Consider the following 27,915-nt stretch of genomic DNA (forward strand, 5'->3'; position numbering starts at 1 on the left):
AAACTACTGTCACAATCATTGTCATCGGCTGGTACTTGTTTCTGAGTATACAAATTCTTCTGCTTACAGTCCACCAGCACTCAATGCTGTTCAGGCTTGTACTTTTGATGACTGAACAAGCCAATTCTAACGTGAAAAGTGCATCCCCACAAATTGCACTTGATGGATGGGGAATTACAAGGCTGCCTCTGACGGAGTATGCATAACTATAATTTAAATTCTTTATGTCTGCTACACTCTTGCTCAAACACTTCAACAGCAGTAGAGGTGGTTTGGCACCAAAGCGAGCGATCCTTAGCAGCTGTGTCCCAGGTTTGAGGGTTGGTGTTTGTAACCTTCATGGTTTAAGCTGGTCTTTATAATGCTTAAAAAGAACACTACGGTGTCTTATGCCTGAGAAAAGTTCACAATAAAGGAATTGTCAAGGAAGCCTGATGTCATCCATACTATACCCATGCCCAGTCCACCGAAGCTGGTGGCCAATGATAGAAGCTTCTACATGGCTTCTCAAGAACTCCAAGATTGGAGATATAATTCTCCCATGTGATATTTAATACTGAATGAAGTTTCTGCTGATTGAAACGTTTAAGTTTCTTGATGTCACGGTGGTACAAGGTCCAGGTTTCACATCCGTAGAGTAATAATGTGATTGTGACTTCTTTACATACTATGAGTTTGGTATGAATTTTTGGTCTTTATTCTTAAAGAATCACTTGGATAGCCAACCAGATGCCAAATGACCAGCATGGAGTCTGTTTTCCACATCCTCTTCTGAGGAATATTGTTTAGATAAGATGCTCCCAAGGTATGAGAAGTGATCTGCGTGTTCTGGGATACGTCTGAGACAGAGACATTGAACTCTGCAAGTCTAGTCCCTGGGGCAGGTTGGGTAAGGATCCTGGTTTTTTTGTCCATTGACGGCAAAGCCAAAACGATCATATGTGCTCTTGAAACTATTAATTGACTGCTACACTAAGTAGAGAGGTTGCCTGTTCTCTGCATCTTTTTTCTTGGAGTTGCATTGCACAGAAGATCATGTCAATTGTGCCTCTTGAGGTATGGAAACCACGCTGAGCCTCGGGGAGAATCAGCTCAGAGACAGCCTAGCTAAGTAGAATTCTTGCAAGAAGTTAGCCAACTATGGATAGCTGGCTGAACTGTCAACATCAAGACTTTCGGTTTTGAGAGTCCCAGATTTGATTCCCAGCCAGGTTGGGGATTTTAATCGCATCTGGTTAATTTTTCTCATTCAGAGACTGAGTGTTTATGTTCGTCCCCACATACTCCTCTTCATGGGTATTCAACACACCAAACTACCAACCACCACAGAAACTCTCAGTAGTGAATACATGCCTCCACATGCGGTTAATATCAGGAAGGACATCCAGCCATAAAATGGGCCTAGTCCACATGTGCAACACAATGTGCACCCACATCACCACCGCCACCATGTCTCCAACATTTATGGTACTATTTTCAACATTGCTTTTAAAAAGTTAGTCTGGAATACTGATCAAGGAAACATTTGAAATGTTTCTGGATTGCTCCCTGTTCTTTTACTTGCAGATTGGTGTGTAACTGCTTTTGTCCAGTCAAAAAGTAGTTTCCCCAAATTGTGTTCTAAGCCATTTATTCATTGGAGCCATCTTATATTTGCCTTTTCATTGTATTTGTATTCTGGCAGAATTTCATATGCTCCTGCTTCTTCATGACTCAACAGTTTCATTACCACTTCTCTCCTTCCATCAGCAATGTTTCTCTTGGATCTGTTATTTCACCCTCTCTATCTGAAATTCTTTATTACACTCCAGAAGAGTTTTCCTGCCTTATGATTTAACATTTCTGGATTATTTTCACATTTCTGCAATTTAAAAAACAATATTTTTGGGCTCCACATTACTTCTTTCCTGTTTGTTTCCTGTTGGTTACTATCTACTGTATTTCTTGATTAAAATCATTTTTCTATGGCTTCTTTTTACTTTTTTTTATGTGACCTGACTGTATCATTCCACCAAGATATATGATCATCTTTGTATACTGTTATTATAAGCAGTATCCCTGGAGTTTCAAGTATTACATCCCTGTATACTATCCATTGTTTTAAAATGTGGTCCTGCTTGCTGTCTGTTCTTAGATGGAACTTTAACTGTTCATTCCCAATATGTATTCCAGTCTCCTTTCTTTATCCTGAAAGCTTTTCTCCCTGTATCCATTTGTCTACAATATTTGGCAATACCTATACTGATGCAAGTCAGACGGTAACTCTTGTAGGTTCAGATATTGAAGCTCTGGTGGAGCTTTTTTTAACTGTACAGGCTTGTTTTTATTCATTAGGATTTATCTTGCATAATTGTGGGGTCCAGTATGTGGCTTTTTCATCTCTGTTTGGCCATAGATCATGCCAGGGTGTTCTGTAGATTTATTCTCTTCATGTCATCAGTTAATCAGACCATTGCTGACCTGGTCGTCCCTTGGGTCTCATTCTGACGACTTCCAGTGTGTATTCCATCATTGAGATGAAATTGGCTTCACTTCCATTCATAGAACTTGTACCACTGCAACATGAAGAAACTCTAATGCCTTCACCAGTAGAAAATGAGATGCCTTGAATATCAAGTGGGTGGACTATGTTACCTTCTTCTGAAAGCAGTATTAATAGTATAGATTCTTTACTCTTGGTCATCAATTTGTATGGATAGGGCCTTACCAAATCCTTTATGGTGAACTTTGCTTTGGTACAAGAATCAAGAGGCTGCTTTGAGGCATTATAAAGATCAACTTGAATGAACAGATCTAAACCCACAAACCTGGAATGCATTTATAGAAGCTCACTTATGTTGGTGCTGAACTATCTCTCCTGCTGTCAATCTGTTTGAACAGCGTCAGAGATATGAAAAGCCCAAATGACAAAAATAAAAACTCAGGCGCACCCAACCGCAAGTTCCTCCATCCATGCTTTGCAGTTTGTGTGGATTCATGCTTCTTGCCAAATCGGTATGTTTAGTCACCAGAAATACATCCACGAACTGAAGTAAGCATGAAGAGAATGGTTAGGAAAAGAATGTATACTTGAAGTGAATAACAGCTGGCAGTGTTTTGTTAGGGTCAGTTATCCTTACTACCCTGTCCTTTGCCCTCCTCATCTTTTTTAAATATATCAAAACCTTGTGGGCTGTATGAGATTCTGACTGACTTTAAAGCCAAAGATGCAGTATATAATAACATTTCAAGATTGATGTATTTTGTGCTATTATTCTGTGTAATGCTTGCTGGAATATGTGGTGTTTACCAGTACTCACATTTATCTTTGTCAGTAGCAATGTAACACTATTTGTTACCAGGTTCCTTTTGGGCTCAAACTGGTATTTATCTTTATCATCAGGGTTTATCTCACTTAATTGTAGGATCTGGTATGTTGTTTCTCTGCATCCATTTGATCATAGATCAAATCAGGCTGTATTTATTCTCTTCATGTTATGTAATATCTCAGCCCATTGCTGAATAAAACATTCGTGGGTCTCTTCTCAACAACTTCCAGTGTATAGCCCATCTTTGAGATCAAATGGGTTTCCCTTCACAGCACATGTTCAGATCACTAGTAATCTTTCACTTGTTTTTCTTCTGGATCATGGAATGTCCTATCACTTTTCTTTACATTGGAAATACGACCCTGCATAGTGATGCAGTCTGACCACATAAGCATCTTTGTATTCACAATACCGAGCTCGATAGCTGCAGTCGCTTAAGTGCGGCCAGTATTCGGGAGATAGTGGGTTCGAACCCCACTGTCGGCAGCCCTGAAGATGGTTTTCCGTGGTTTCCCATTTTTGCACCAGGCAAATGCTGGGGCTGTACCTTAATTAAGGTCACGGCCGCTTCCTTAGCCCTTTCCTGTCCCATCATCACCATAAGACCTATCTGTGTCGGTGCAACGTAAAGCAACTAGCAACAAAAAAAAATCTTCATGATGAGTATTCAACACTTTGTCTCTTCTGCATTCAGCCAACATTCTGTATTGAAGAGTGCAACAGGATGGCTGAGTGTTAGATCTTCAGTTTAGGTGATTTTTTATCCAGCAATTTCAGGTGATCCTTGTCATTGCTCGCCACTTCATCCAAAGTGCATTAATCCTTACAGCAATCATAGATCCAATTTCTTCACTCGTGCCAGGTCCTCGCCATTGACTTGGATTGTTCTTTTCTGTGTATCTGATATTGAATATTCAGTTTTCTTTCCATTGAGTCACAGCCTATATGGTGCAAGTTTTGCTTTGAATGGCAGTGGTGATAGAGCATTGGCTTTCTGAGCCCAAGTTAACAATTTCAATCTCAGCTCATTCTGGTGGCATTTGAAGGTGTTCAAATTTGCCAGCCTCGTGCTAGTAGATGTACAGGCATGTAAAAGAACTCCTAGAGGACAAGATTCTGGCACCTTCAGGTTTCTGAAAATAGATGGGATTTCAGCCCAATAACACTATTAAGTATAAATTCTTGATTTTGACATTGTCAGCTTATTTTTGATAGATGTCATGGCATTGTTAGGTTAGAGAAGGAACTTGGGTATTGTTGGTGCATGTCTGTCATAACAGTGTCCAGCACAAGGCTTGAGCAACAGTGGTGATAGGGATGAGCCTTGGGGACAGCGACTGTAATGCAGAAGTTACGAGACACTCCAGTAGCTTCTTGGCAGTGCATAAGGTGTTGCACCAAACTGACAAGGTACTCTAGGACACTGGTGTAAGTGCTGGTTAAATCAAGTCATATAGCTACAGGAAAGTGAAGCTGAGCGGGATTATAAAAAAATATTGTACAGTGAAACCCCTCAAATCCAAACTAATTGCGACTGTAGCCTGTTCGGATTTCAGTTTGTTCGGATTAGCCGAAAAATGTCCATAACATAATAACCTGTCCTCGTTTTGGTATAGGACTGTACATTGAGTGAGTCAGGCTAGCTCGGCACGTGACAATCAAGGTTATGGTCGTAATATCGAAAGATGTATTCTGTCATGAAGAAAGGAGTAGGGGGTATGGTTGCCATGGAAACGTGGGCATGCCCACTCCGGTCGCCATGGAGATAAACCTGCTGGCCGGGTCAAGTTGCTTGGAGTTGCCAAACCTCTCACTTCTGAGCACTCTGAACGAATGAACAAATGAGCCAGAAATGAGGGGAAGGAGAACGGAATGCAGGTATTGTCCAACACCGTGCATTGGCACATGCAGTGCTCCTCCCTCCAGCCCTATCTGTGAGAATGCTTCTTTAAATATTACGAGTGTAGTGACCTTGACTGGTGGGCATGTAGCTGATTATCGTTGTTTGGCAGGCCTGTGCTAAAAATAGAACACTACCCTAACAGCTTAGTTAGTCAGCTCCCGCCTGTTGTTCTGTTCGTATCTGCTGTCACTGCACTGCTTAATTTGTGTTTGTGTTTTGTTTGTTTTTTGTTTGTTCGAGTTGCGCTGTTATTGTTGAGTTTTTATTTAAGTGAACTGTGTTGATTAATGTTTTGATTTTAAGTTATGACAAGCAAACGAAAACACAGTTCTTGTGCCGTAGAACAAAATCTGAAAGCTTTGAAGCATCTGGGTGCTGGGGAAAGTTTGACAGAGTTCTCTGCCGAGTTTGATGTTAGTAAAGCAATAATCAGTGACTGGGAAAAAAAAAATTGAACAGTTTTGCAATGTAACAACTGATACAGTCTTAAAACGTTATCACGTAATAGTTTCCGTAAATGAAAAAATTGTTGAAGCGTTTTTTTGTTGTTGTGGTTTTCTCAAGAGCGACAGAAAGAAGTGCCTATTAGTGGTCCACTAATTTAAGAAAAGGCATTACGACTTAATGAACTTATGAACGGTGATTCGGCCTTCACTGCTAGCAATGAATGGTTGGATCGATGGAAGAAAAGGCATGGTATCAGACAACTGTCGATAAGCAGGGAGAAGCTGTCAGCTGACACAGCTTCTGCGGAAGAATACCTAAACAAATTTGGTGATTTGATTTCCTCAGAAAACTACTCGCCACAGTAAATTTACAATGCAGACGAGACACGGGTTTGAACTTTAAAGCCCTCCCCAATACAAGTCTTGCTTCTCAAAAGGAATCTTCTGCACCGGGTTTTAAAATGAATGAACTGTGTCTTACATTTTAGCCTACAATAACGCCGGGGTATCAGTCAAGCTTCCATTGATAGTGATTGGTAAATCTGCCAAACCACGACCCCTTAAGACTATGAATATGAATTCTCTCCCTGTGTATTACAGGAATCAAAACAAGGCATGGGTGACTAGTTCTCTTTTTAATGAGTGGTTTGCCAAGGAATTTGTTCTCTCAGCGAGAAAGTTTAATGAAGAAAATAGGCTACCACCTCGAGCTGTACTTCTGATAGACAATGCCTCTTCTCAACCTTCAGACGTGCGGTTCGTATGTAGGGACATAAAAGCAGTTTTACTGCCTCCCAATATGACATCGCTGCTGTAGCCTGTGGATCAGGGAATTCTACAGAATATAAAACTAAGCTACCAAAAAATGCTCTTACGAGATATCTTATTGAAGAAAATGGTTCTCTTCTTATCTTTGAGAAGCTGAAGAAAGTTACAATAAAAGACGTTATTTACTGGATTGCAGAATCGTGGCAAAATACAAGTGTGAACTTACTGCAGAGATCTTGTAAGAAGCTTTGGCCTAGCTTCGAGTTTGATAAAACACCTACCCCTACACCTGTCACACAAGATAACACTGAGTTCCTTCATCTTGTTCAGCAAATACCAGATTGTGAGGATGCTGGAGAAGGTTGTCTAGAGGAGTGGGCAGCAGTTGATGTTAATGAAGAATGCAGTGAACATGAAATAGTGAGTCTGGTCCAAAGTCAACATGACGGCAATGTAGCTAGTGACAGTGAGGAAGAAGGAACTTTGACGGACAATGTGACTTATACCGATGCTGTCTCTGTTCTTGACATCACATTGCGCTTCATAGAACACTTCGACAATTGAAGATAACTGATTTTGAGTGAATGGTTAAGTTATTTTTGTGTGTTTCTATTGTTATTTCATTGTTTTTGCAAAGTGATTAACCAAAAGAATTTCAATAACCAACTTTGGCGTTTTTCAATCCTGGATGACATAATGTAGGCACATTTACACTTTGCTAGGTATGCTAACTGTACTTCTTTGTTAATTTTTCAATTATGTAAAATAAGTTTATAATGTTGAATATGTGATTGTTTTATTACTAAATAAATTTTTTCTTTTTTTTTGAGTGTGTTTTTCAAACTTAAAATTGTTGAAAAAAACGTGTTCAGATATCCCAGGATTTCGGATTTTCGGAGTTCGGATTTGACAGGTTTCACTGCAGTTAACAAGAGATTACTGATTACTGCTTAAGGAACAAGAAGTGATTTCATTACCCTTTCCATCCATTCCAGTAATGTGCAAGTTACATTGGGTATTAGTATTATTACATGATATAGGCTTTTGGGCTTATGCCATGTCAAGAAAATAAGGTGAAATTCTTTACGTTTTACAGAGAACTTTGCTCTGCATCTTCAGAAGAAAATTTTGACTGTTCACGAGGAAGACTTCTCCAAGAATGAGGTTTGAATTTAGACTTTAATAATAGAAGTGGAAGTGGTACGTTCATTCATCACCAGATGGCTCACCGCGTGCGTTACAGCATTAGCATTCGAAGCAGAACCATCAGAATCAGTCTGAGAGGGAGTCACATAATGTAACAGGTGTACACACATATGAAAGTACGACATTGACACAAGCGTGGAATGAAACATCTGGTGATGAGGAACGTACAAATTTGGAAAACACTGAAACGAAATAAGTGCCGATTGACTCGATCATGTCTCTCATTTAACGTCTGTTCCCTGAGGACATTACTTAGGTATTTTACCACTGCATGACTTCCAGCTATTTCTTGTGGGGTGGGAATTTTTACGAACAGACAAACGGGGGAAGTCCACTTTCACCCGTAGTGGCTAATTTCTTTATGGAGCATTTTGAGCAAGAGGCTATTGGTTCAGTGCCCGTCAAACCTGTAATTTGGTGAAGGTATGTTGATGATACATTTGTGATCTGCACAGAAGGTCCTGAGAAACCATCTGTTTCTAAACCACCTAAATCAACAACATCTTTCAATTAAATTCACTATGGAGATGGAATCAGACAGATGCCTTCCTTTCTTGGATGTTCTTGTAAGAAAGAAACTGTACGACTCCTTAAGACATACCGTCTATCATAAGCCTACCCACACAAATCGCTATCTTCATGCATATTCTCACCACCATCCAGCACAAAAACAAGGCATTCTCATGACACTCACCAAGAGTGCGATACGAATTTGTGGGCCATCAAATATCCGGGTGGAGATGGACACACTCAAAGTCACGTTCAAGGGTAATGGTTAAAGCGATGTACAGATACATAGAGCCCTGCATCCCAGGGAAACGACCAAGCAAAGCTCACAGAAGGAAGAAGTGAAGGGAATTGTCTACCTGCCTTACATTCACAACGCCACAGATCGAATTGCCAAGGTCCTTCGCAAACACAATATACAAACTGTGTTTGATATCATCACTAAAATTGCTCACATTCTAGGTAAAACCAAGGACAAATTGTCCCCACTTTTACATCCTGGGATATACAAAATTCCCTGTACTTGCAGCAACGTATACATTGGCCAAACATGACAATCCATTGGTACTCGTATCAAGGAACATGAACGAAATATTCGTCTCAACCAGCTAGACAAATCAGCAGTAGCTGAGCGTGCCCTATCATCGGGTCATGATGTCGTGTTCCAAGATGCTCAAGCTCTTACCCACATTAGACACTACAGGTCGAGGATTATATGGGAAGCTGTAGGAATACGTAGAAATCCTAACGATTCCAACATTGACACTGGCTATCAATTAAGTAATATGTGGTTGCCAGCCATTAAGGATTTACCTAGGTAGTTCCCTTCTCTGTCCCTTCACTATTGTTATTTCGTTTCGGTGTTCGAATTCGTATGTTCCTCATCACCAGATGTTTCATTCCAGGCTTGTGTCAGTTTTATACTTTCAGATGTGTGTACACCTGTTATGTTATGTGACTTCCTCTCAGACTGATTCTGATGATTTTGTCAGCTTCTGCTTCAAATTCTAGCGCTATACCGGGTACGGTGAGCCGTCTGGTGATGAATGAATGTACCACATCTATTATTAACGTCTAAATTCAAACCTCATTCTTGGAAAAGTCTTCCTCGTGAACAGTCGAAATTTTCTTCCGAGGATGCAGAGCAAAGTTCTCTGCGAAACATAAAGAAATTCACCTTTTTTTCTTGACACAGCATAAGTCCAAAAGCCCATATCATGACTATAAGTACAGGGCGTGAACGCATCAATAGTGGTATTATTTCAAGTAATTTATCAAAGAACAAATTAAAAGATTACAGAAAACATAAAAAGTAAATGTGGATCCCAAAAGGAATAAGTACAGTGAGACATTATTTTTTCCAATTGGCTTTATGTCGCACCAACGCAGATAGGTCTTATGGCGACAATGGGGTGGGAAAGTGCTAGGAATGGGAAGGAAGTGGCTATAGCCTTAATTAAAGTGCAGACCCAGCATTTGCCCGGTGTGAACATGGGAAACCATGGAACACCATATTCAGGGCTGCCGACAGTGTGGTCCGAACCCACTATTTCCTGAATGCAAGCTCACAGCTGTGCGCCCCTAACCACATGGACAACTCTCTCATTATTATTATTATTATTATTGAATTTCCAATACAGAATAATTATAATTAACAATTAGGTAATATTCAGCACAGATGAAGCATTATAATGAAGGCTTATTAGAAATGTAGTGAATGGGTGTTAGAAAATGAGAATAACAAAATCGTTGTTCAGTATACGATATAGAGGTTTTTCCAGTTAACTTTCACAATGGTTTAGGTGGCAATTTAGAGTATTCTTGTTCTTCCAAATTCAGAACATTCGAAAAGCAGGTGATATATAGTTTGAGGGGATCCTCAAAACATGAATAATCATCTGGAACATTGACATTAAATTGCTCAATATATGACTTAAATTTACCATGGTCAGATAAGAATTGAGTAAGCATAAAGTTTGGCAATAGTATTTTGTACTGAAGTCAATGCTGGATCTTGAGAAAGAATATTTCTTTCATAACGGGCCCTTTCACTGTTGCAGTTCAGATGTTTTTCAACTGAAGAGTTATGTGTTCTTTAATTTTTCTCTTCAGGTAACATATTGGAGTTCTCTTTTATGAAACTTCCATTGTAGATTTTGCAGCTTCTTTCACTTGTAGGTCTGCTTTTTCATTTCTGATTGTCCCTGTATGTCCACAAATCCAAAAGAGACTTGCGTGGAAGCCTCGCTGAGTTATTGATCGCATGTCAGCAACTATTGGGTTCGTATTATACTTATCCTTTATTGAGTTCAATGCTGCCTGTGAATTGCTGTGTAACATTGCATTTTTGTTGTTATCTTTACACCACTTTACTGCTGACTTTATGGTCCAAAGTTCAGCTTGGAAAACTGAACAGAATGAGGAGAGCTTGTACTGTGTTGAAAATATGTCAATATCATTCTCATATACAATGAAGGTGCATCTGACCTGATCATTTTCATGATTACCAAGTATGCAAGAGCAATCTGTATAGATGATGGAGTCGTGAGAGCATGAGCAGCTGTTGCTGAAAATCTCTTAAAGATTATTATTATTTAATAGCTTAAACTTTCATAACTGGTGCCTTGTTGAATACAGAAGAAATTTTCCAATCTTATAAAGGGTGGTCCAGCTGGGTTCCTAGCTCTCTCCGTTTCATCTGGAACTGCACTCGGCATTTGGAATATGGCCTACAAGCATGGTTATTTTCTTCTATATTCATTGAAACGTTATTACCATATACAGTTTCCATAATCTCATTTTAATTCTTCTTTATTAAACTTCCTCACACTATTGTGAAGTTCTGTTAAGTCTCGTATAAAGTTAAATTAAATGCCTTAATCCACATTCTCTTGTCTGTTGGCTTGAGACCAGTAGTTCAGGAAGTTCATGATAGAAACACAATAAATAGCTCCTGAACATATAGATATATGAAATCAAAAATAAGCAAAATTATCCACACTCAAGGATTTTTTAAAAAATGTAAATTTGTACAATTTGTTTCACGTCACACCGACACAAATAGGTCTTATGGCAACGATGGGATAGGAATAGTCTAGGAGTGGGAAGGAAGTGGCCATAGCATTCATTAAGGTATAGCCCCAGCATTTGCCTGGTGTGAAAATGGGAAACCACGGAAAACCATCTTCAGGGCTGCCGACAGTGGGGCTCGAACCCACTATCTCCCGGATGCAAGCTCACAGTCGCACGCCCCTAACTGTACAGCTAACTTGCCTGGTAGACACAAGAATTTGCAGCTTACTTATATTTCCTTTCAATTTTTATATAAAATCTCCTAGCATGAAGCTAAAAAGTATTTTTGGTCATGTTGTTTAGAGAGTTTCCTGCTGTAGATTTGATGTAGGCTTTACCTAAGCAGGAACTGCATTTAATTCTAGAGGCATAAACAATGATACCTACAAAAGAGTTAATGATGTTCATAAATTCAGTCTCCCTCCACTTGGAGATCACAACAGATGGGACTTGGATGGCACCGTAGGTTAAGAGCATCGTTTTTCCGCTCTTTTGTGCTAAGCTGTTCTCTCATCTCTTCTTCATATGCTATAACTCATTGTTTCTGTACCCTCATTACCTGAGATGGTTGGGGCGCCGGACTTCTGACCCCAACTTGGCAGGTTCGATCCTGGCTCAGTCCGGTGGTATTTGAAGATGTTCGTGTCAGCCTCATATCAGTAGATTTACTGGCACGGAAAAGAACTCTTACGGGACAAAATTCTGGCACCTCAGTGTCTCCAAAAACTGTTAAAAGGTAGTTAGTGGATGTAAAAACGATAACATTATTATTATTACCTTTCATTGCCCCTTTTTTTCTGTATGAATACCGAGAATTAAGAAGTAAAATGCGTACGATCTAAGTCCTTAAAACTTATTGTCAATTAGTCTGTTATATTTCTGTTTTATCTTATAAATTGTTATATTTTGTTTCAGCTTATGGTTTACGATGTAGTGACCCAAAGGTTAGACCAAATTCCATCCCTTCAGGGGAGAAGAGATTCAGTTGCTGGACCCCAGGATCAGCAATGTGGCATACATTCTGTGCAGATTAATCCATCAAAGACGTTACTTGCTACTGGAGCAAGAAACTCAAACGAGGTGGCAGTGTACCGGCTTCCTACATTGGATCCTGTGTGTGTTGGTGAGGTATGTTCTTCAATAGATTTTTATGTATTTTATTTATTCTTTACAACAGGGTAGCACACTAGTAATAGTTGGTAAATTGACTGGTATGTAAATGAACTCCTGTGGTACAAAATACTGGCTCCCCAGCATCTCCAAAAACTGTAAAAGTGGAACATAAAACTATTATTATTATTATTATTATTATTATTATTATTATTATTATTATTATTATTATTATTATTATTATTATTATTATTATTATTATTATTATGACATTTATCCAGCTCCTGCCAGGTTGGGGCATTTATGGCACTTCTCCACCTTGCTCTCTCCTTCCACCATTCCTCTTCCATAATTTTGTCCCAGTTCCAAATGACTTCTTCTTCTTTCCCTTCTTGAATTGATCCACCTTGTTCTACGTCTCACTCTCTTTCCCTCTAACTTCATCTCTATCATCTGTTTTAGTATTCATTTCACCATCTTCTTTACATGTCCAAAACCATCTTAGTGTATTCCTATCAATTCTCTCATTTAGGTTTTCAATTCCGGCCTCGTTTTTCACATCTTTGTTTCTCAATCTGTATTCCCTATCATACGTCTTAGGTATTTCATTACGCTGGCTTGAATTCCAATTTTTTTTTTTTTTCCCGAATTGGATTTACGTTGCACTGACACAAATAGGTCTTACGGTGACGAAGGGTTGGTAAAGGGCTAGGAGTGGGAAGGAAGCAGCCATGGCCTTATTTAAGGTACAGCCCCAGCATTTTCCTGGTGTGAAAATGGGAAACCACGAAAAACCATCCTCAGGGCTGCCGACAGTGGGGATTTGAACCCACTGTCTCCCAGATGCAAGCTCACAGCCGCCCACCCCTAACCGCTTGGCCAACTCGCCTGGTTGGCTTAAATTCAAACTCTCTCCCCTACCTGTCATTGGCCGGCTCTCAGCTGCATAAGTCAATGTGGGTGCATGATACATTTTGTAAATTATATCTTTACACTTCCTAGGTACTTCCTTATTCCACACAAGGTTTCTTACATGGGCAGAATGCATTGCCCTCTTGCACCATCTTGCTAATCTCCATGTTCAGCCTTGTATTCTGCATTAATTCATTCCCTAGGCATTTGAAACCACTGTCAACAATTGGGAACATGCCTCATTTTCAAAAATATTTTTTTTGAAAAGTACACCAATGAAATAGTACGTAAACGTATTACATTGTGGTATGTTGCCTTGTTTTCTACCATTAAAAGAATATTTAATAGTGCCTTTCCGCAAGGTGAGGGAAACGGCCTCTGACGTAAGCGGCGCGCTGTGACGTCACGATCCAGTACCGCATGGAGCTCTATCAGCCGTTGCTAAAAGCCGATTGTTTATTATTCACGATCGCGAATAACTTCGAAATGACAGAAGAAAGGTTCGAAACAGCGCAGTCAGACAATCTACCATGTGTAGATGTCATCATTCTTGAAAAATGTGACTTTTGTGGCCGCAGAAATTCGCGGATAATAAGCAAGTTTGTAAGTGGCGTCTTTTATATACGTGCAATGTACTGTAACCCATAGTATTAGGATAACAACGAACCTGGATAGATATCACATCACTTTCAACATTTCCTTCTAGACTGATTCCCCTATTAAAGAAGAACATTACATTTTCGGGCTTTCAGCATTAGTAAAGTAAGAAATCGGATTTCAGCACTAACATAAACATATAGGTAGCATTATAGGACTAGCCCGCTTCTGTGGTGTAGTGGTTAATGTGTGCCACTCCCGGAGGCCCGGTTTCGATTCCCGGCTCTGCCATGAAAGTTGAAAACAAATAGTACGAGGACTGGAACGGGGTCTACTCAGCCTCGGGAGGTCAACTGAGTAGAAGGGTTTCGAATCCCACCTCAGCCATCCTCGAAGTGGTTTTTCGTATTTTCCTACTTCTCCTCCAGGCACCTAAGGCCACGGCCGTTTCCTTCCCTCTTCCTTGTCTATCCCTTCCGATCCTCCCATCCTCCAACAAGGCCCCTGTTGAGCATAACAGGTGAGGCCGCCTGGGCGAGGTAATGGCCCTCCTCACCAGTTTCATCCCATACTCAAAGTCTCACGTTCCAGGACACTGCCCTTGAAGTGGTAGAGGTGAAATCCCTCGCTGAGTTCGAGAGAAAACCAACCCTGAAGGATACACTGATTAAGAAAGAAAGAAAGAAAGAAAGAAAGAAGGAAAGAAAGAAAGATCATAGTACTATAGGGCTATAATCTATCATTCCCCAAAAAAATATATATTTATGGTTGGGACTACTGGCCTACCCACTTCCAGGGCCCATGAAAGAGAATTAAATATCTTTGTGGAGGGAAAAAGTTAAACATGATAAAGATAAATATGACTTCATCTAGTTTTCACAAGTCGGGCTGAGTGGTTCAGACGGTTGAGGTGCTGGCCTTCTGACCCCAACTTGGCAGGTTCGATGCTGGTTCAGTCCGGTGGTAGTTGAAGGTGCTCAAATACGTCAGCCTCGTGTCGGTAGATTTACTGGCACGTAAAAGAACTCCTGCAGGACTAAATTCCTGCACATCGGCGTCTCCGAAAATCGTAGAAGTAGTTAGCGGGGCGTGAAGCCAATAACATTAATTACATTTGGCTTTTAACAAGCTGAGCATATCAGGAAAGAAAAGTGTCCCGGTGACATTTTAGTCGCTCAATACAGGAATGTCTTTGGGTGCTGTGACTTTTACATTTTTTTTGCTGTTTGCTTTACGTCACACCGTCACATATAGGTCTTATGGCGACGATGGGACAGGAAAGGCCTAGGAATGGGAACAAAGCGGCCGTGGCCTTAGGTACAGCCTCAACACTTGCCTGGTGTGAAAATGGGAAACCACGGAAAACCATCTTCAGGGCTGCCGGCAGTGGGGTTCAAAAACCCACTATCTCCCGGATGCGAGCTCACAGCTGCGCGCTCCTAACCGCACGGCCAACTCGCGCGGTATTTTTACCCTTCGGTTTATTGACTTGGCAAGTTGGATAATATTTTAAACACCTACATCACTATTTTCACCTGTGTGCAATTATGTTATTTATTTCATTAATATTATGATAATTATTATAATTGAGCATTGTTAAAGACCCCAACAGACAAGCATTGGTTTTGTGTAGTTATACATTTGTTAAATTCACGTTGTTTCCTTTCATGATGTACACGCCTATTCTTTGTTACATTATAGAGTATTTAGATATAGCCTAAATTTCTTTACCAATTAAGCTCTTCAATAAAGACATACATAACTGTCCCATGCCAAGATATATTGGTAGAATTAGAGCTGCCAAAATGGTTCATAACCCCTTTGATTTATTATCTTGACATGGATCACCCAAAACATAGTTAGGTTTGGAGAATACTTTAATAATCAGCATTATTTAATACACTGTTTTTTACTTTCATATTCCAAGATGTAATTGAAGCATTTAAATAAAGCATCATACATTAAAATTTAAAGTTTTACCACTAGAACAGCTGACATGGAAAAGTGATTTGAAAATTCAAACAAATTCATCTTACGTTAAAATCTTCAAAAAAAATAAACTGTAGACTTTTCCGATATATCACCAGCATTTCTCCGGCTCGCCAAAATCCATTTCTCCCTAGTTTTAGCGTCTTTGGAACATTTATAAACAATTTGTTTGGTATGGTATGCGATGTGCTATTGCACATCGGAACTCTACACCATTTATAAGTTTTCTGCCTCACTGTCTGCGCAGGATTCATTTTAAGTCTAAAATATACCACTCAGATTATTATCCAATGTATAGACCTCGAATTTAACCATACTAGACACTAACGTAAAGTAGAAATACGCGAAGTGTATCCTGCTTCTCACAGCACACTATGTGTTACTTCGTCTGCTAATTCAGTCAACCTGTACGATGACGTCAGACCAATGAGATCGCGTGCTTGCGTGACGTGACATCTTCGTAGATTTTTATCACGTTTGGAGTTATTATCTGTACATTCTGATCACATTTTTGAATTCTGCATGAAATTTTGAATCAGATTAGCATATTTTTAATTAAAACCCCGGATCATGTATGTTCCCTATTTCAAGACTGACCTCCAATTTTCACAATGCCTTTCCCTTGTCTTTCTCCTTTTGATATCGCCGTGGGTATTATTATTATTATTATTATTATTATTATTATTATTATTATTATTATTATTATTATTATTATTATTATTATTATTATTATTCCTGTTTAAAATCTGATTATGATGTTTTTAATAATCCATCTGGTTTTAGACTACTACCACAATAGCAAATTTGTGTTTTGAGTCCAAATTTGTTGTGATGATTAGAAAAAGGTTGTTGTTTTCATTTGATACCAAGCATTATGTGTACTAAATTTATTGAATCAGTCCTGGTTATTTCTTGGTACACTTTTTGATATTAATAAATTATATATTTGTGTGTTATTTTTATAGGGTGCCCATCGAGATTGGGTTTTTGATATGTGCTGGCTGGATGACCAGTTCCTAGTGTCTGGCTCACGTGACTCACGAATGGCTCTTTGGAGGATCCAAGAAGATGAACTTGCTAGTAAACAAGAAGTCCCTACATACAAGCACATTCAAGCACTCTCTTCCAAGGAATGCAAGTCTGCTCAAAAAGTGCGAGCTGTGGCCTTCAATAAGAGTTTCCAAGAGCTTGCTGCTCTTTCTTTAAATGGGTACATTCACATCTGGAATGCTGAAACTTTTAAGCAGGTACTGTACTCTGTTACACTTTGATTTATATTACTTCACAGTTGTCAAGTTTCACATACAGATTCAAAATTCATATCCTTCTGGCTTAAAGATACCTCTTCTTGACTTCGTACAGTTTTGTCTATGTAACAAATTATACTTTAACTTCTGCTGAAAAACATAAATCAATTAATTTCTTTATAGCTCTAGCTTTTTCTATTTTTTCTAGTGTATGGCTTTTAGTGTCGTGAGTGTTCGAGGACATGAACAGCTCGCCAGTTCTGTAGCTGCTTTTCCCAGTACACCCCGTTGAGGGTGAGCTACATGTTCTACTGTGTGAGGGTGTTGTCTGTGGGTCTAGGTATATTAAATGAGCTAGCAGTGGGAAGTGGGCATGGTCATGAGACAGGTACCATCCCAGCATTTGCCTGGAGTTGAATTGGGAAGCCATGGAAAACCATTTCCAGGGTATCCGAATCAACCTGTCTCCCAAGTACAGAGCTAGGAGCCATAACTGGTCGTGCTGCATCGCACTGAGCTATCCTATTTGGTATACAGTAGCTCTAGTAGCATTACCTATTTGAGTAAAATTATAATATTGTCTGTACACTTCAAATTTTAGACTCATGTCATGTTGGGTATATTAAAGTTGAAAATAGGTTTTGTTCCATTTTTGTTTGTCGCTCTGTGTGTTTGTTTCAGCATCACAGGAAAACAGCTTGATAAAATTTCTTGAAACTGTGTATTTACGTTTAGATATATCCACAGAGTGCTCTAGGCTATATATTATTTGACTAATGTACAGTGGCATACCAATATTAAGGGAACCAAAACTGGAAATGTCAAATTTCTCTATTAATATTAGCTATGTCAAAAAAATGTACATTATAAAAGTCATATAAAATATAATTTCTGATCTTTTATGTTTTATGCAATTTTACCATACACATGATAGCAGTTGAGATATTCACAGTTATTACATTTTCACAAACTTCCAAATATCTTGGGAAATATTAGTACTATCTAAAAAGAGTACGTAACAATGATAGAAAATCTATTTTTCAATAGTTTTGTCTGAAAAATTTCATATGAGCTATAATAATGGAGGTACTCACAAATTTATGTTTTATTCATCAATGATGAGCAATACTGAGGAGAAAATAATTTACACATCGTAATAATGAACTAGCTGTTGATGGTGGTGGTTGTTTTTATGAGCTAAAAACTATGTTGTCATTAACCCTGTGCTGGAATGATCACTCTCAAATAATTATGGGGAAAAGAATCATAAAAGAGGGGGTTGAAAGCCTAGGCCTTGAATGCTTTAATATCACTGAGCTGGAAGAAAACAAAATGTGATGGCCTACGATGTCCTAAGTCCCTAACACTTATCAAAAGTAACTTCTCTGATGACTTGAGATAAAGTTGGAATTTAAGAGTAAGAATTGGGACAATTATTTGTTTATAGGAAGAAGAATTAAGGATTGGATAATTTACCAAAGGAGATCTTTAATAAATGTCCGACTTCTATGAAATCTATTAAGAAGAGGCTAGGTAAATAACTGATACAGAATCGGTCTCCTGGGAAGCAGGCTTAAATGCATATCAGTGGTGATTGATTGATTGATTGATTGATTGATTGATTGATTGATTGATTGATTGATTGATTGATTGATTGATTGATTGATTGATTGATTGATTGATTGATTGATTGATTGATTGATTAAAAACATCTTTTCTGGAAAACTCCTAGAGTTAAGACAAAAAAAATGTATAATTTCTTTTGTAGGAAATTGAATTCTATGTATGTTGAGTGGGCTCCATTCTTTAACACATTCGCTCCCAACTCCGTCCGCGGGCACTGTGTTTCGCAGCCCAGCGATTTTTAGATGCCGCGCTGACTCGAAGGCGCCCTCTCCAAGCCAGCATTCTTTCATCTAGTGACAGGTTTTGCTCTGGGGTGTACACTAAATGAAACTGGTCACTAAGCTTTTCTAGTATCTGCCTAAATTTCTAGAGCCTATCTACAATGTCGTCCTGCCTGTTGTCATTGCAATGAAGGAAGGACATTATACTTTCGAAGCGGTTCCTAGGCATTATTTTATCAAATAGGAGTTTCAAAAGTGGGATCCTCCGCCCAGTACATTTTTATATCTGGCTTCCTAATAATACCAGTAATGAACATTAGCCCTAAAAATGGCCTCATTTCTGACACTAAAATTGGTTTCCATGCAGCATTAGTGAATACTTCATGAATGGGCGTGGCGCGGTACTAATTACCTGTTTTGCGTACAGATTTGTCCAGTCACAAACATACGCAGTGTTTTCCCCAGAAATTTTCATCATCCGGGTGGCAGGAATGAGTAGCCGGGCGTGGAATACTACGTAAAAAATGATACGATAAAATTTCAATTTAGGGCCTATTCCCCTCAAGGCATTAACATCAGACAGCTATATATTAACTGCAAAATTAAACTATTTTAGTGTTATTATCATGAACAAGACATAACAGAGTATTTTGAACTTCTAGTGTTGTACTTATCATTCGGTTGTTGTGCAGTGCCATACGGGCTTGCGACATCATGCGGAATCGGAATGCTCGCATATGATTCCACGCTAATCAGAGTGTGCTCATGCACGACACTTCATGTTAGTCAAGCAAAACATTTAAACTCCGATGCAGTAGACACAATTAGGCTGGCAACAATGAAGATTTATCATTTAAATAAACAGCTTTACAGTATTTACATTTTAATTTGGAACACCCAGTGACTCGAATATGTAGTTGAATATGTAGCCTATTAATATTATGTAATTTGCACATATCTAGTGTACCAGGAAATGATTGTGGGGCCAGAGCATAGGAAGGATCTCAGGTAGTGTTCGGTTTATTATTGGAGCAGGTACAGAGACGGATAGTATCGCAGGGAATAGATGGTAAATCTTTTTGATAGAATTTATTAAAAATATTCACAGAAAAATCACCCTGCAATTGGAATTTCAAACTCAAATTTCTAACCAATATTTTCCAAAAAGTGTAAAATAAAAGATTGATGCTATTATCTTCTGTGACGTCTATTTGCTTGAGGATGTCCAAAATAAATATTACTCTTTTATAGATCATATACGCCCTACAGTTCATCTAATATGAATTGAAATACAAAAATATCACTTCGCACCTTGAATTTTATCAAGTTCATCACTTATGGTGCTGACCTACAGTCTTTCTAATATTTTGAACATAAAATGAACACACACTCTCATGAAAATGTTGGTAGATTAAATGAAAATACTTGATCACTTGCTGTATGTCTCTACAGTTCATTTAAATTGAAAAATGAAATAAGTAGTGCACTTGTAAATACTAAAGTTCATCTATGTGAAGTTAATTCAATTTATGAATGATTTTGAAAAAGGAATTTACAGTCAAAAATCAAGATATGAACCTCTCTTGAATGATTATAAATTACGAGTTGATATTCACACAAAGCACTTGTTAGAGCACTGTAATGAACTGAGTGATTTGTAAAAAGTCAGTCAGTAGGATTACTCACTCAGAATACGAGAAGATCTGCTTACAAGTGTTGGAGTTGTGCTGTATGGCGAATTGGTGCCTGGAACATTCCGCAGCGTGCAGCCAAGGCTCGAATTCAGCACCGGCGACGTGTTCAGTGAAGATGCCACGTTAATCTCCCTCGTCGACGTCCCTCGACGGGTACCATAGTTGAAAAAACCACGTAAATCTCACGTTGGAAGCGACGTTCGATGTAGCAGAATCTCGCAGCACTTCGCTAAGATTTCCATTGTTCTTGAGGTAATGGTCAAAACACGGAAAGTTCATTTGGTACTATAGAACTCACAAATATCACCAACACAAGTGGTAATGCACAGTTCTATTCTTATATTAATTTACGGTGTTGAATTAGAATTCACATTCCATGCTACGGAAAACACAGTTTATATATACACACAGTTCATGGAATTAAGATTTAACACTGTCACAGTTCATAATTGTCAATAATTATGTCTGAGGTTCGACTGTCGAATAATGGTCACAGTCCATAAGCACTTGAAAAAAATGTTATTAACAACAGTCTCTACCACAGTCTCTGAAATAATACTGTTCGCAGATTAAGGCGATTTTATGGAGGGATTTACACCACATGGGTCTGTACTACTTAATGTAGTCATAAAAAGTCCTTAATGTTCACTGGGTTTCTCATAGTAGCGATCGAAAGATTGAGAAAATGCACACAAAAAACAGTCAATTCTAGCCCTGTTATTGGACGAATGTCGAGTGAAATAATGTCTCACACAGTTCACTATTGTATTATTGTAGGTGAAATACGTCTCAGAATGATAAAAATGGTCTCAAATTAGGATTTCACCACACGCAGTGACTTAGAATATTGTCACAGTTCAAAGATACAGTTCAGAATTACGTGAAAAATGGTAAAGTTCACAATGTCGTTTACTGACAAACGAATTATTTGACACTTCAATTCACTATTTCATTTATAGCTTCACTCAGTTAACACAATTCTAAGTATTATATCATGACAATTTAGTTTGAGAAACTTTTAGAATATTTCCGTCGTCGCGGCGTGGCAGAAACTTTATGTACGACGTCTTCACACTATCTTCACAGTGTTCGAGTGTGGCCACTACTATGTCCTCATGGATCGTGACAGAGCATACTGTCCTTCATAAATGCAGAACACATACATACACTGGTTATAACCTTGGTTCACTGACCTATTTATACCAGTCTGCGAGCAACGCTCGGAATCAGGTGATGAAGGGGTGATAATTCCTTCCAAACTTATTATATTTCGAAAACCACTGGACAGATTGACCTCAAATTTGCAGGGTTTCGCTTCCAGAATATTAGCTACAATTCAGCGTTGGTCTCATTTTAATTGGTCCAGGCGTTAAAAAGTCCATAAAATAATTTTCGAGAGATTTCCAAAGGGGAGGGAAGCAACAGGCAGCAGTGACGTCACTTGACCTTGCTCGAATTGCACTCTCCCTCACGCAGCGCAGTGGGAATGAGAACCTTCTCTCACACAGCTGTTCATGCATCGAAACTTAACTGTACGCTCAAAAATAAAATGTATAACTCGTATGTGCCAGGGCCTATGCCTTCCTGGTACACTAGGTTATGTTAGTCGGGCGGACTATAAAAACAACAGGTCCTAGGGAGAACACTGATACGTGATAAAATCCTCTGAGAAAAATGTATTGACAAAACACATCACATCGTCACTGTTCTGAATGTCTATATTTAAACCTGCATTGGCCTCGAAAGGAGGATGATGACTTGGCGACTCGTCAGACAGGGTTGGTATGTCACTGTCAGCGCGAAATAAAGAAGTCTGCCTCTTATTTTTTACTATCACTAGAATCAAATTCCGGAATTAGATCATCACCCAGATCTTCAGCTTGCAATAACTCGGTCACTTGCTCGAGAGATATCAATTCTTTACTAGCCATATCAGCTTGTTACATCACTCAGTGCCACTTGATTTTCAACCGTGCAGATAAGAGAACTCGAGATTAACACATGTTTACTTAGATCACAAAGTCCACAATGCAGGAAATTACCCATAAGCTATAGTAAAAATGTTCATCTGCTCGCTATGTACCGGAAAACTGATATACTGCGTCATGTAAAATACTTTTGAATGTACAAAGTTGGCGTGAATTCAAATCCGATTAAGGTCGGATGCGGTATTTTACACACATGAAACCTAATTCGACCATGGTCGGATACGGGAGCGAATGCGTTCATAGGACTAACTATTCATACAGCATATTCACTTTTATGGGTACTAGATGCACAGTTCTTCCGATTTGCTGTACTTTTTTAACACATTGGAGATGGCCATATTTGAATGTGCTACCCTCCAGAAATTGCAGGATTTTTAATGGTTTCTGAATTTTTTTCAATGCTAGGGTAAGGCATGATTATAACACTTTCTTCTACACAAAAATAAGTTTTAATGATCATAATAGTGCAGTAATCTATATATATAAAATAAGAGTTTTGTCTCTACATTGCTCAAAATTTAAAAAGGTTGGTATTTCTGTATCAGTCATGTCCATAGTAACAAGGAAATGCACTCTTTAATTTTCCGTAATTTCTGTCTGTCTGTATGTATGTACACGCATCACAAGAAAACGGCAGAAGAGAATTTAATGAAAATCAGTATGTAAAGTCGGGTGATGAACCACTACAATTTAGGCTATAAATTATTTTATTCACGCTGAGAGAAATGGTAGTTTAGGGGAAGGCCTAAAATTTAATTCTCATATATTTATGTTATTAGTGGTCCTATCTTAATGAAAATCGGTATGTAAAGTTCTAGAATAAGTCGCTACAATATAAACTATAAATAATCTCATTCACTCTGAACGAAATGGTAGTTTAGGGGAAGGTCTAACATTTTATTCGCAAATATTTGTGTTAATAGTGGTCCTATCTCAATTAAAATACAGTAGGTATGCAAAGTCGGCGAATAAGTCGCTACAATCTACGCCATAAATAATCTTATTCATGCTGAGAGAAATGGTAGTTTAGGGGAAGGCCTAAAATTTAATTCTCAAATATTTTTCTTAGTTGTCCTATCGTAAATAAAATCGATATGGAAAGTCGGGGAATAAGTCGCTACAATCTAGGCCATAAATAACTGTATTCACGCTGAGCAAAATGGTAGTTTAGGGGAAGGCCCAAATTTTAATTCTCGAATATTTGTGTTATTAGTGGTCTTATTGACAAATACTATATAAATAAAGTTACATAGTATTAAATTTCCGATCATTTATGTCTTATACATTTTGATCGTGCCAGCTATGATAACGGAGATATTCATGAATATAGGTTTTTGTTGCTAAGATCATATCGGCGCCGTCATGAGAAAATGGGTAAACAGAATTTTATGAAAATCGGTATGTAAAGCCGGGAAATAAGGAAGTACAGTCTACGCTTTAATTAATTTTATAAAACGGCCTAATATTACAGAGTCGAAAGAAAACTGAATGTGAAGACCTACAGTTTACAATGGCGAAAAATGAAAGTATCCTCCTATTCAATACATCATATATTCCGTCATTAGACGGAGTAAACAAGTTCAGACATGTTTTGGCTCGTTTGAGCCATCTTCAGTGAAAAAATTAGGGGGGTTGGAATAATTATTTACATAATATGAGTTGAAAAAATGCTAAAAAACATAATGAAAGCGCAAATGAAAAAACAAACAAAAGAGAGCCTAGACGGAAACAAAATAGTACAAATATACAATATTTACATCAATATGCAGAGCAAAACAACTTATTGCGACAAAATTCAGTGAAACAGGTGTTAATTTGAAATAATAATTGATACTAAAAACTGCGTTAACCTAAGAAACAAGGGAATGAGAAAACAAATGATGCAGATGGAAATGAATAATATTATAATGAATACTATTATTCATAGTTTTCAGATGGTTATATAATTATAATTATAATCCAGGGTAGTAATGAAATAAGCTCTTCTTCTGCTGTTGTTATAGATCTGTGGTGGAAAAAGGTCACTGATACGTAAGTTCTCCCTTCAAACTTCGTCATTCAGTGGTTGAGCGTAACTGTGTATCTCTGATACACATGGAATCCACCCCAAGATTTTTAGTGTGGAGAGCCATGTTGTGCAATAGTCAAAGATGTCTAATTTTCATCAGTGATACTTTGGCATTTTAGTATACAGGGTCTCTCATATAAACCCATACCGAATGCTTGGGGTTTGTACTCTGCGCTACGGCAGCTGCAGTATGGGAGGCGCGTGCATAGTTCTTGACATTGCAAGCAGCCTGCATGTGTTAAACCTGGTAAGCATGAGTCACCAGTGTGAATCTCAACTGTTTGCAAACCGTATTGGCTTACCGTGAATAAATTGTCTGCAGCTGTGCCGGCCAAAATATTGAACCATGCACTCATACGACAAATCTTGCTCTGGCACAAAATTCTTGACACACTTCTCCTTCAGTATTTCCATTACTGGCTGAAATTTCCACGTTTTATCCTTCTCATCGACATGGTGAGACAGTTATCATTGCAACACTGTATTTTCATATGTAATAGTTATGGTTTCATCTTAATGGTTGTGTAAACAGTCATAACTCTCACTTTTTGGTTTGTCCAACCTTTGTCCCGTTTCTCTACGGGGTCGCGTATGAGGTGAGATGAATCTGTCATGGCGGGTTTTAATGACCGGATGTCCTTCTTGACGTTACCTTCATCAGAGGAGTTAATGAGATGAAATGAATGACATGATATATGGTAGTAGGAGGGGAGAACGTGAAACCCGGTGCCGGTACATATAAACCCAGACCGAACGCTTGGTGTCGAATAGCACCAAGGGGTCTACTCAAGGCTTTATGTCCCATCTGATGGACGAATCATCATTAACAGCTCCATATGAGCACTGCAGATAGGTTTGGAATTTAACCCAGGCTTTTGGCACACAATCTAGCGATTAGAAATTGTATGCTGAGTGGCCAAAAGTCATGGGAAGACACCGAATGTTAATAAAGAGTTGCTCCTCCGCGAGCCCTCAAAACGGCAGCAATAGGGCAAGGTATCGTCTCTGCAAGGTATTGGAATCATTCTGGAGGGATCTGGACCCACGCATCTTGCACTGCAACCCACAACTGGTCTTGTGTCGTTGGTGCGGAGTTCATGGAGCGTACACCAGTATCGACAGCATTCCATAAATGCTTGATTAGAATTAAGATTAGGGGATCTGGAGTGCTAATCTATGGTCGTAACATTACTGGAATGCTCCTCCAACCACCTGCGTGACACCACAGAGCAGTGACATGGCTCATTGTCCTGTTAAAACGTGGCATCTCCATCAGGGTACTCTAGGGCCAGAAAGGGATGCAGTTGGTCTGAAAGAGTGTCCGCATAACGTGCACCTGTCAGCGCTCCCTGCAGCCGGACAATGGGGCCTAATTGCAACCATGAGAATGCTGCCCAGACCAGAACTTATCCACCTCCCACCTGGCACAACCTTGTTGATACGCAGGATCCATTGGTTCATGGGGCATATGCCACACTCTCTCGCGCCCATCAGCTGAATACAACTGCAATCAGGTTTCATTAGACCACACGCCGCCACTGTTCCATGGTCCATTGCTGATGTTTTCAGGCCCATGCACGTCGTTGAGCTCTGTTACATGTTAAAAATTTCAATCATCAGTATCAACTATTTTAACTATCAGTATAAGAGAAAATAACCACTCCAGCTAGCAAAGACCTACACGGCAATATTCAGTTGTGAACTTATTATTACTTCTTCAACAAAAGTATGAAGACCGTGGACCGCACTTCGTGAACAAGAAGATTAATGGATCCAAAAACTTCATCGCCTACACAGCGCCATACTACAGTTTAGTATCACAAGTTTTCGATAAGAAAGTTTCAATGTCATCTTAATTAAGCTACTAAAGGTCCATTTTAAGCTTTTCTTCATAATCTAAATCGAGTTGCTTTTAACCGAATTTCACTCGCACAGTGATACTGCAACTCAGGATTCAACTTTAGCCATAGACCTTCTTATTATTATGTGGATATGGACTAGTTGTCTATCTTATAAAATATTTTAAATTACCAGTGTAATATCATACCAACATTATTCATTTCTTCGCAAACATTTTAAACAAACTTTAACTGTAAAATATCAATTAAGAACTCATAACAATTTCACATTATACAATAGTCATTCTTAAGGTTATATTTTGACCAAAACAATCAGGATCCTGATTTTTATCTTTTAGGTATGAGTGTAAAAAGGCTGATGATGCCCTTATAACGGGCGAAACATGTACCTTCGAATTTTAGTATAATAAGATGTAAATTCTAACTTTAGGAACTCAATTGTATTGAATAGGTTGATCCTAATAAATTTTAGTAATACTGTTGAGCTCTGTGTCGAGGTGTCAGCAAGGGACACGAGTTGGTCGTCAGCGGTGCAGTTGCCTCCTTACAGTCCTGGTAGAAATGGGTTCCTGAATCCCAACATTCAACTGGGGGGTGGTGATCTGACTCAGAGTAGCCTGTCGAGCGCCCAGTATAGTTCTGCGGAGGTGATGTGATGCCCATTTGTTAAACACCTGTGGTCTTCCTGTATAGCAGTTTACGCGGTTGGTAACATTCCCTCTGCAATATCGAAGATCCACCCGAATTTGCAAGTAATCTCCTCAGTGCTGTGACCCATGCGCTGTGTGCCGATGATCATTCCACATTCAGTCAGTTGACTCGTGACGTGTTGCCATCTTCAGGACACCAGTGTCTGTGACAGACTGCTCAGTCAGCAACGCCGCAGCTAGCCACAACGCTCAGGGGTCATTTACAGCACATTTTCTAATTGGTCACCCCTTCCCATGAATTTTGGCCACTCAGTGTATACCACCACCTCCCTTTCATCATTGAATGATCGTTTCTTCAACCCACAGTTTGTGTTCTTTCCGGATGAGCCCTGGTTTCATCTTAATGGTTGTGTGAACAGTCATAACTTTCGCTATTGGTGTGCAGAAAATCCTAATTGTGTTTATGAAGTCCCTCATTATGATAGGAAGATTGGTGTTTGGTGTGGTGATAGTGCAAGACAAATAATTGGGCCTATTTTGTTAAAACGACAGTAAATGCCGAGCGGTACCAAGATGAGATTTTGACGCCGTTCTTCCATCAGGTTATGGAAGAAGAAAAATCACATAGGTGGTTTCAACAACAAGTTTCAGTCCCTGCTCGTACCGCAGAAGATTCCCTTCTTACAATCTTGGAATTGTTTGCAGACAGAGTGATCAGTGCTGGTCTATTTCCCCTTCATTCTG

At 38.9% G+C, this 27,915-nt stretch overlaps 1 protein-coding gene across 1 annotated transcript in view; it reads left to right on the top strand.

Moving 5' to 3' along the window:
• DCAF12 (DDB1 and CUL4 associated factor 12-like protein) overlaps positions 1-27,915 on the top strand; it is a 102,941-nt gene that overhangs the window by 37,050 nt on the left and 37,976 nt on the right. The window contains exons 2-3 of the mRNA XM_067137659.2: positions 12,126-12,338; positions 16,784-17,065. Of these exons, the coding sequence (XP_066993760.1) occupies positions 12,126-12,338; positions 16,784-17,065 (495 nt within the window). The remainder of the gene's footprint in view (positions 1-12,125; positions 12,339-16,783; positions 17,066-27,915) is intronic.

This window comes from Anabrus simplex, chromosome 1 (assembly GCF_040414725.1).
Source record: "Anabrus simplex isolate iqAnaSimp1 chromosome 1, ASM4041472v1, whole genome shotgun sequence".
Lineage (NCBI taxonomy): Eukaryota > Metazoa > Arthropoda > Insecta > Orthoptera > Tettigoniidae > Anabrus > Anabrus simplex.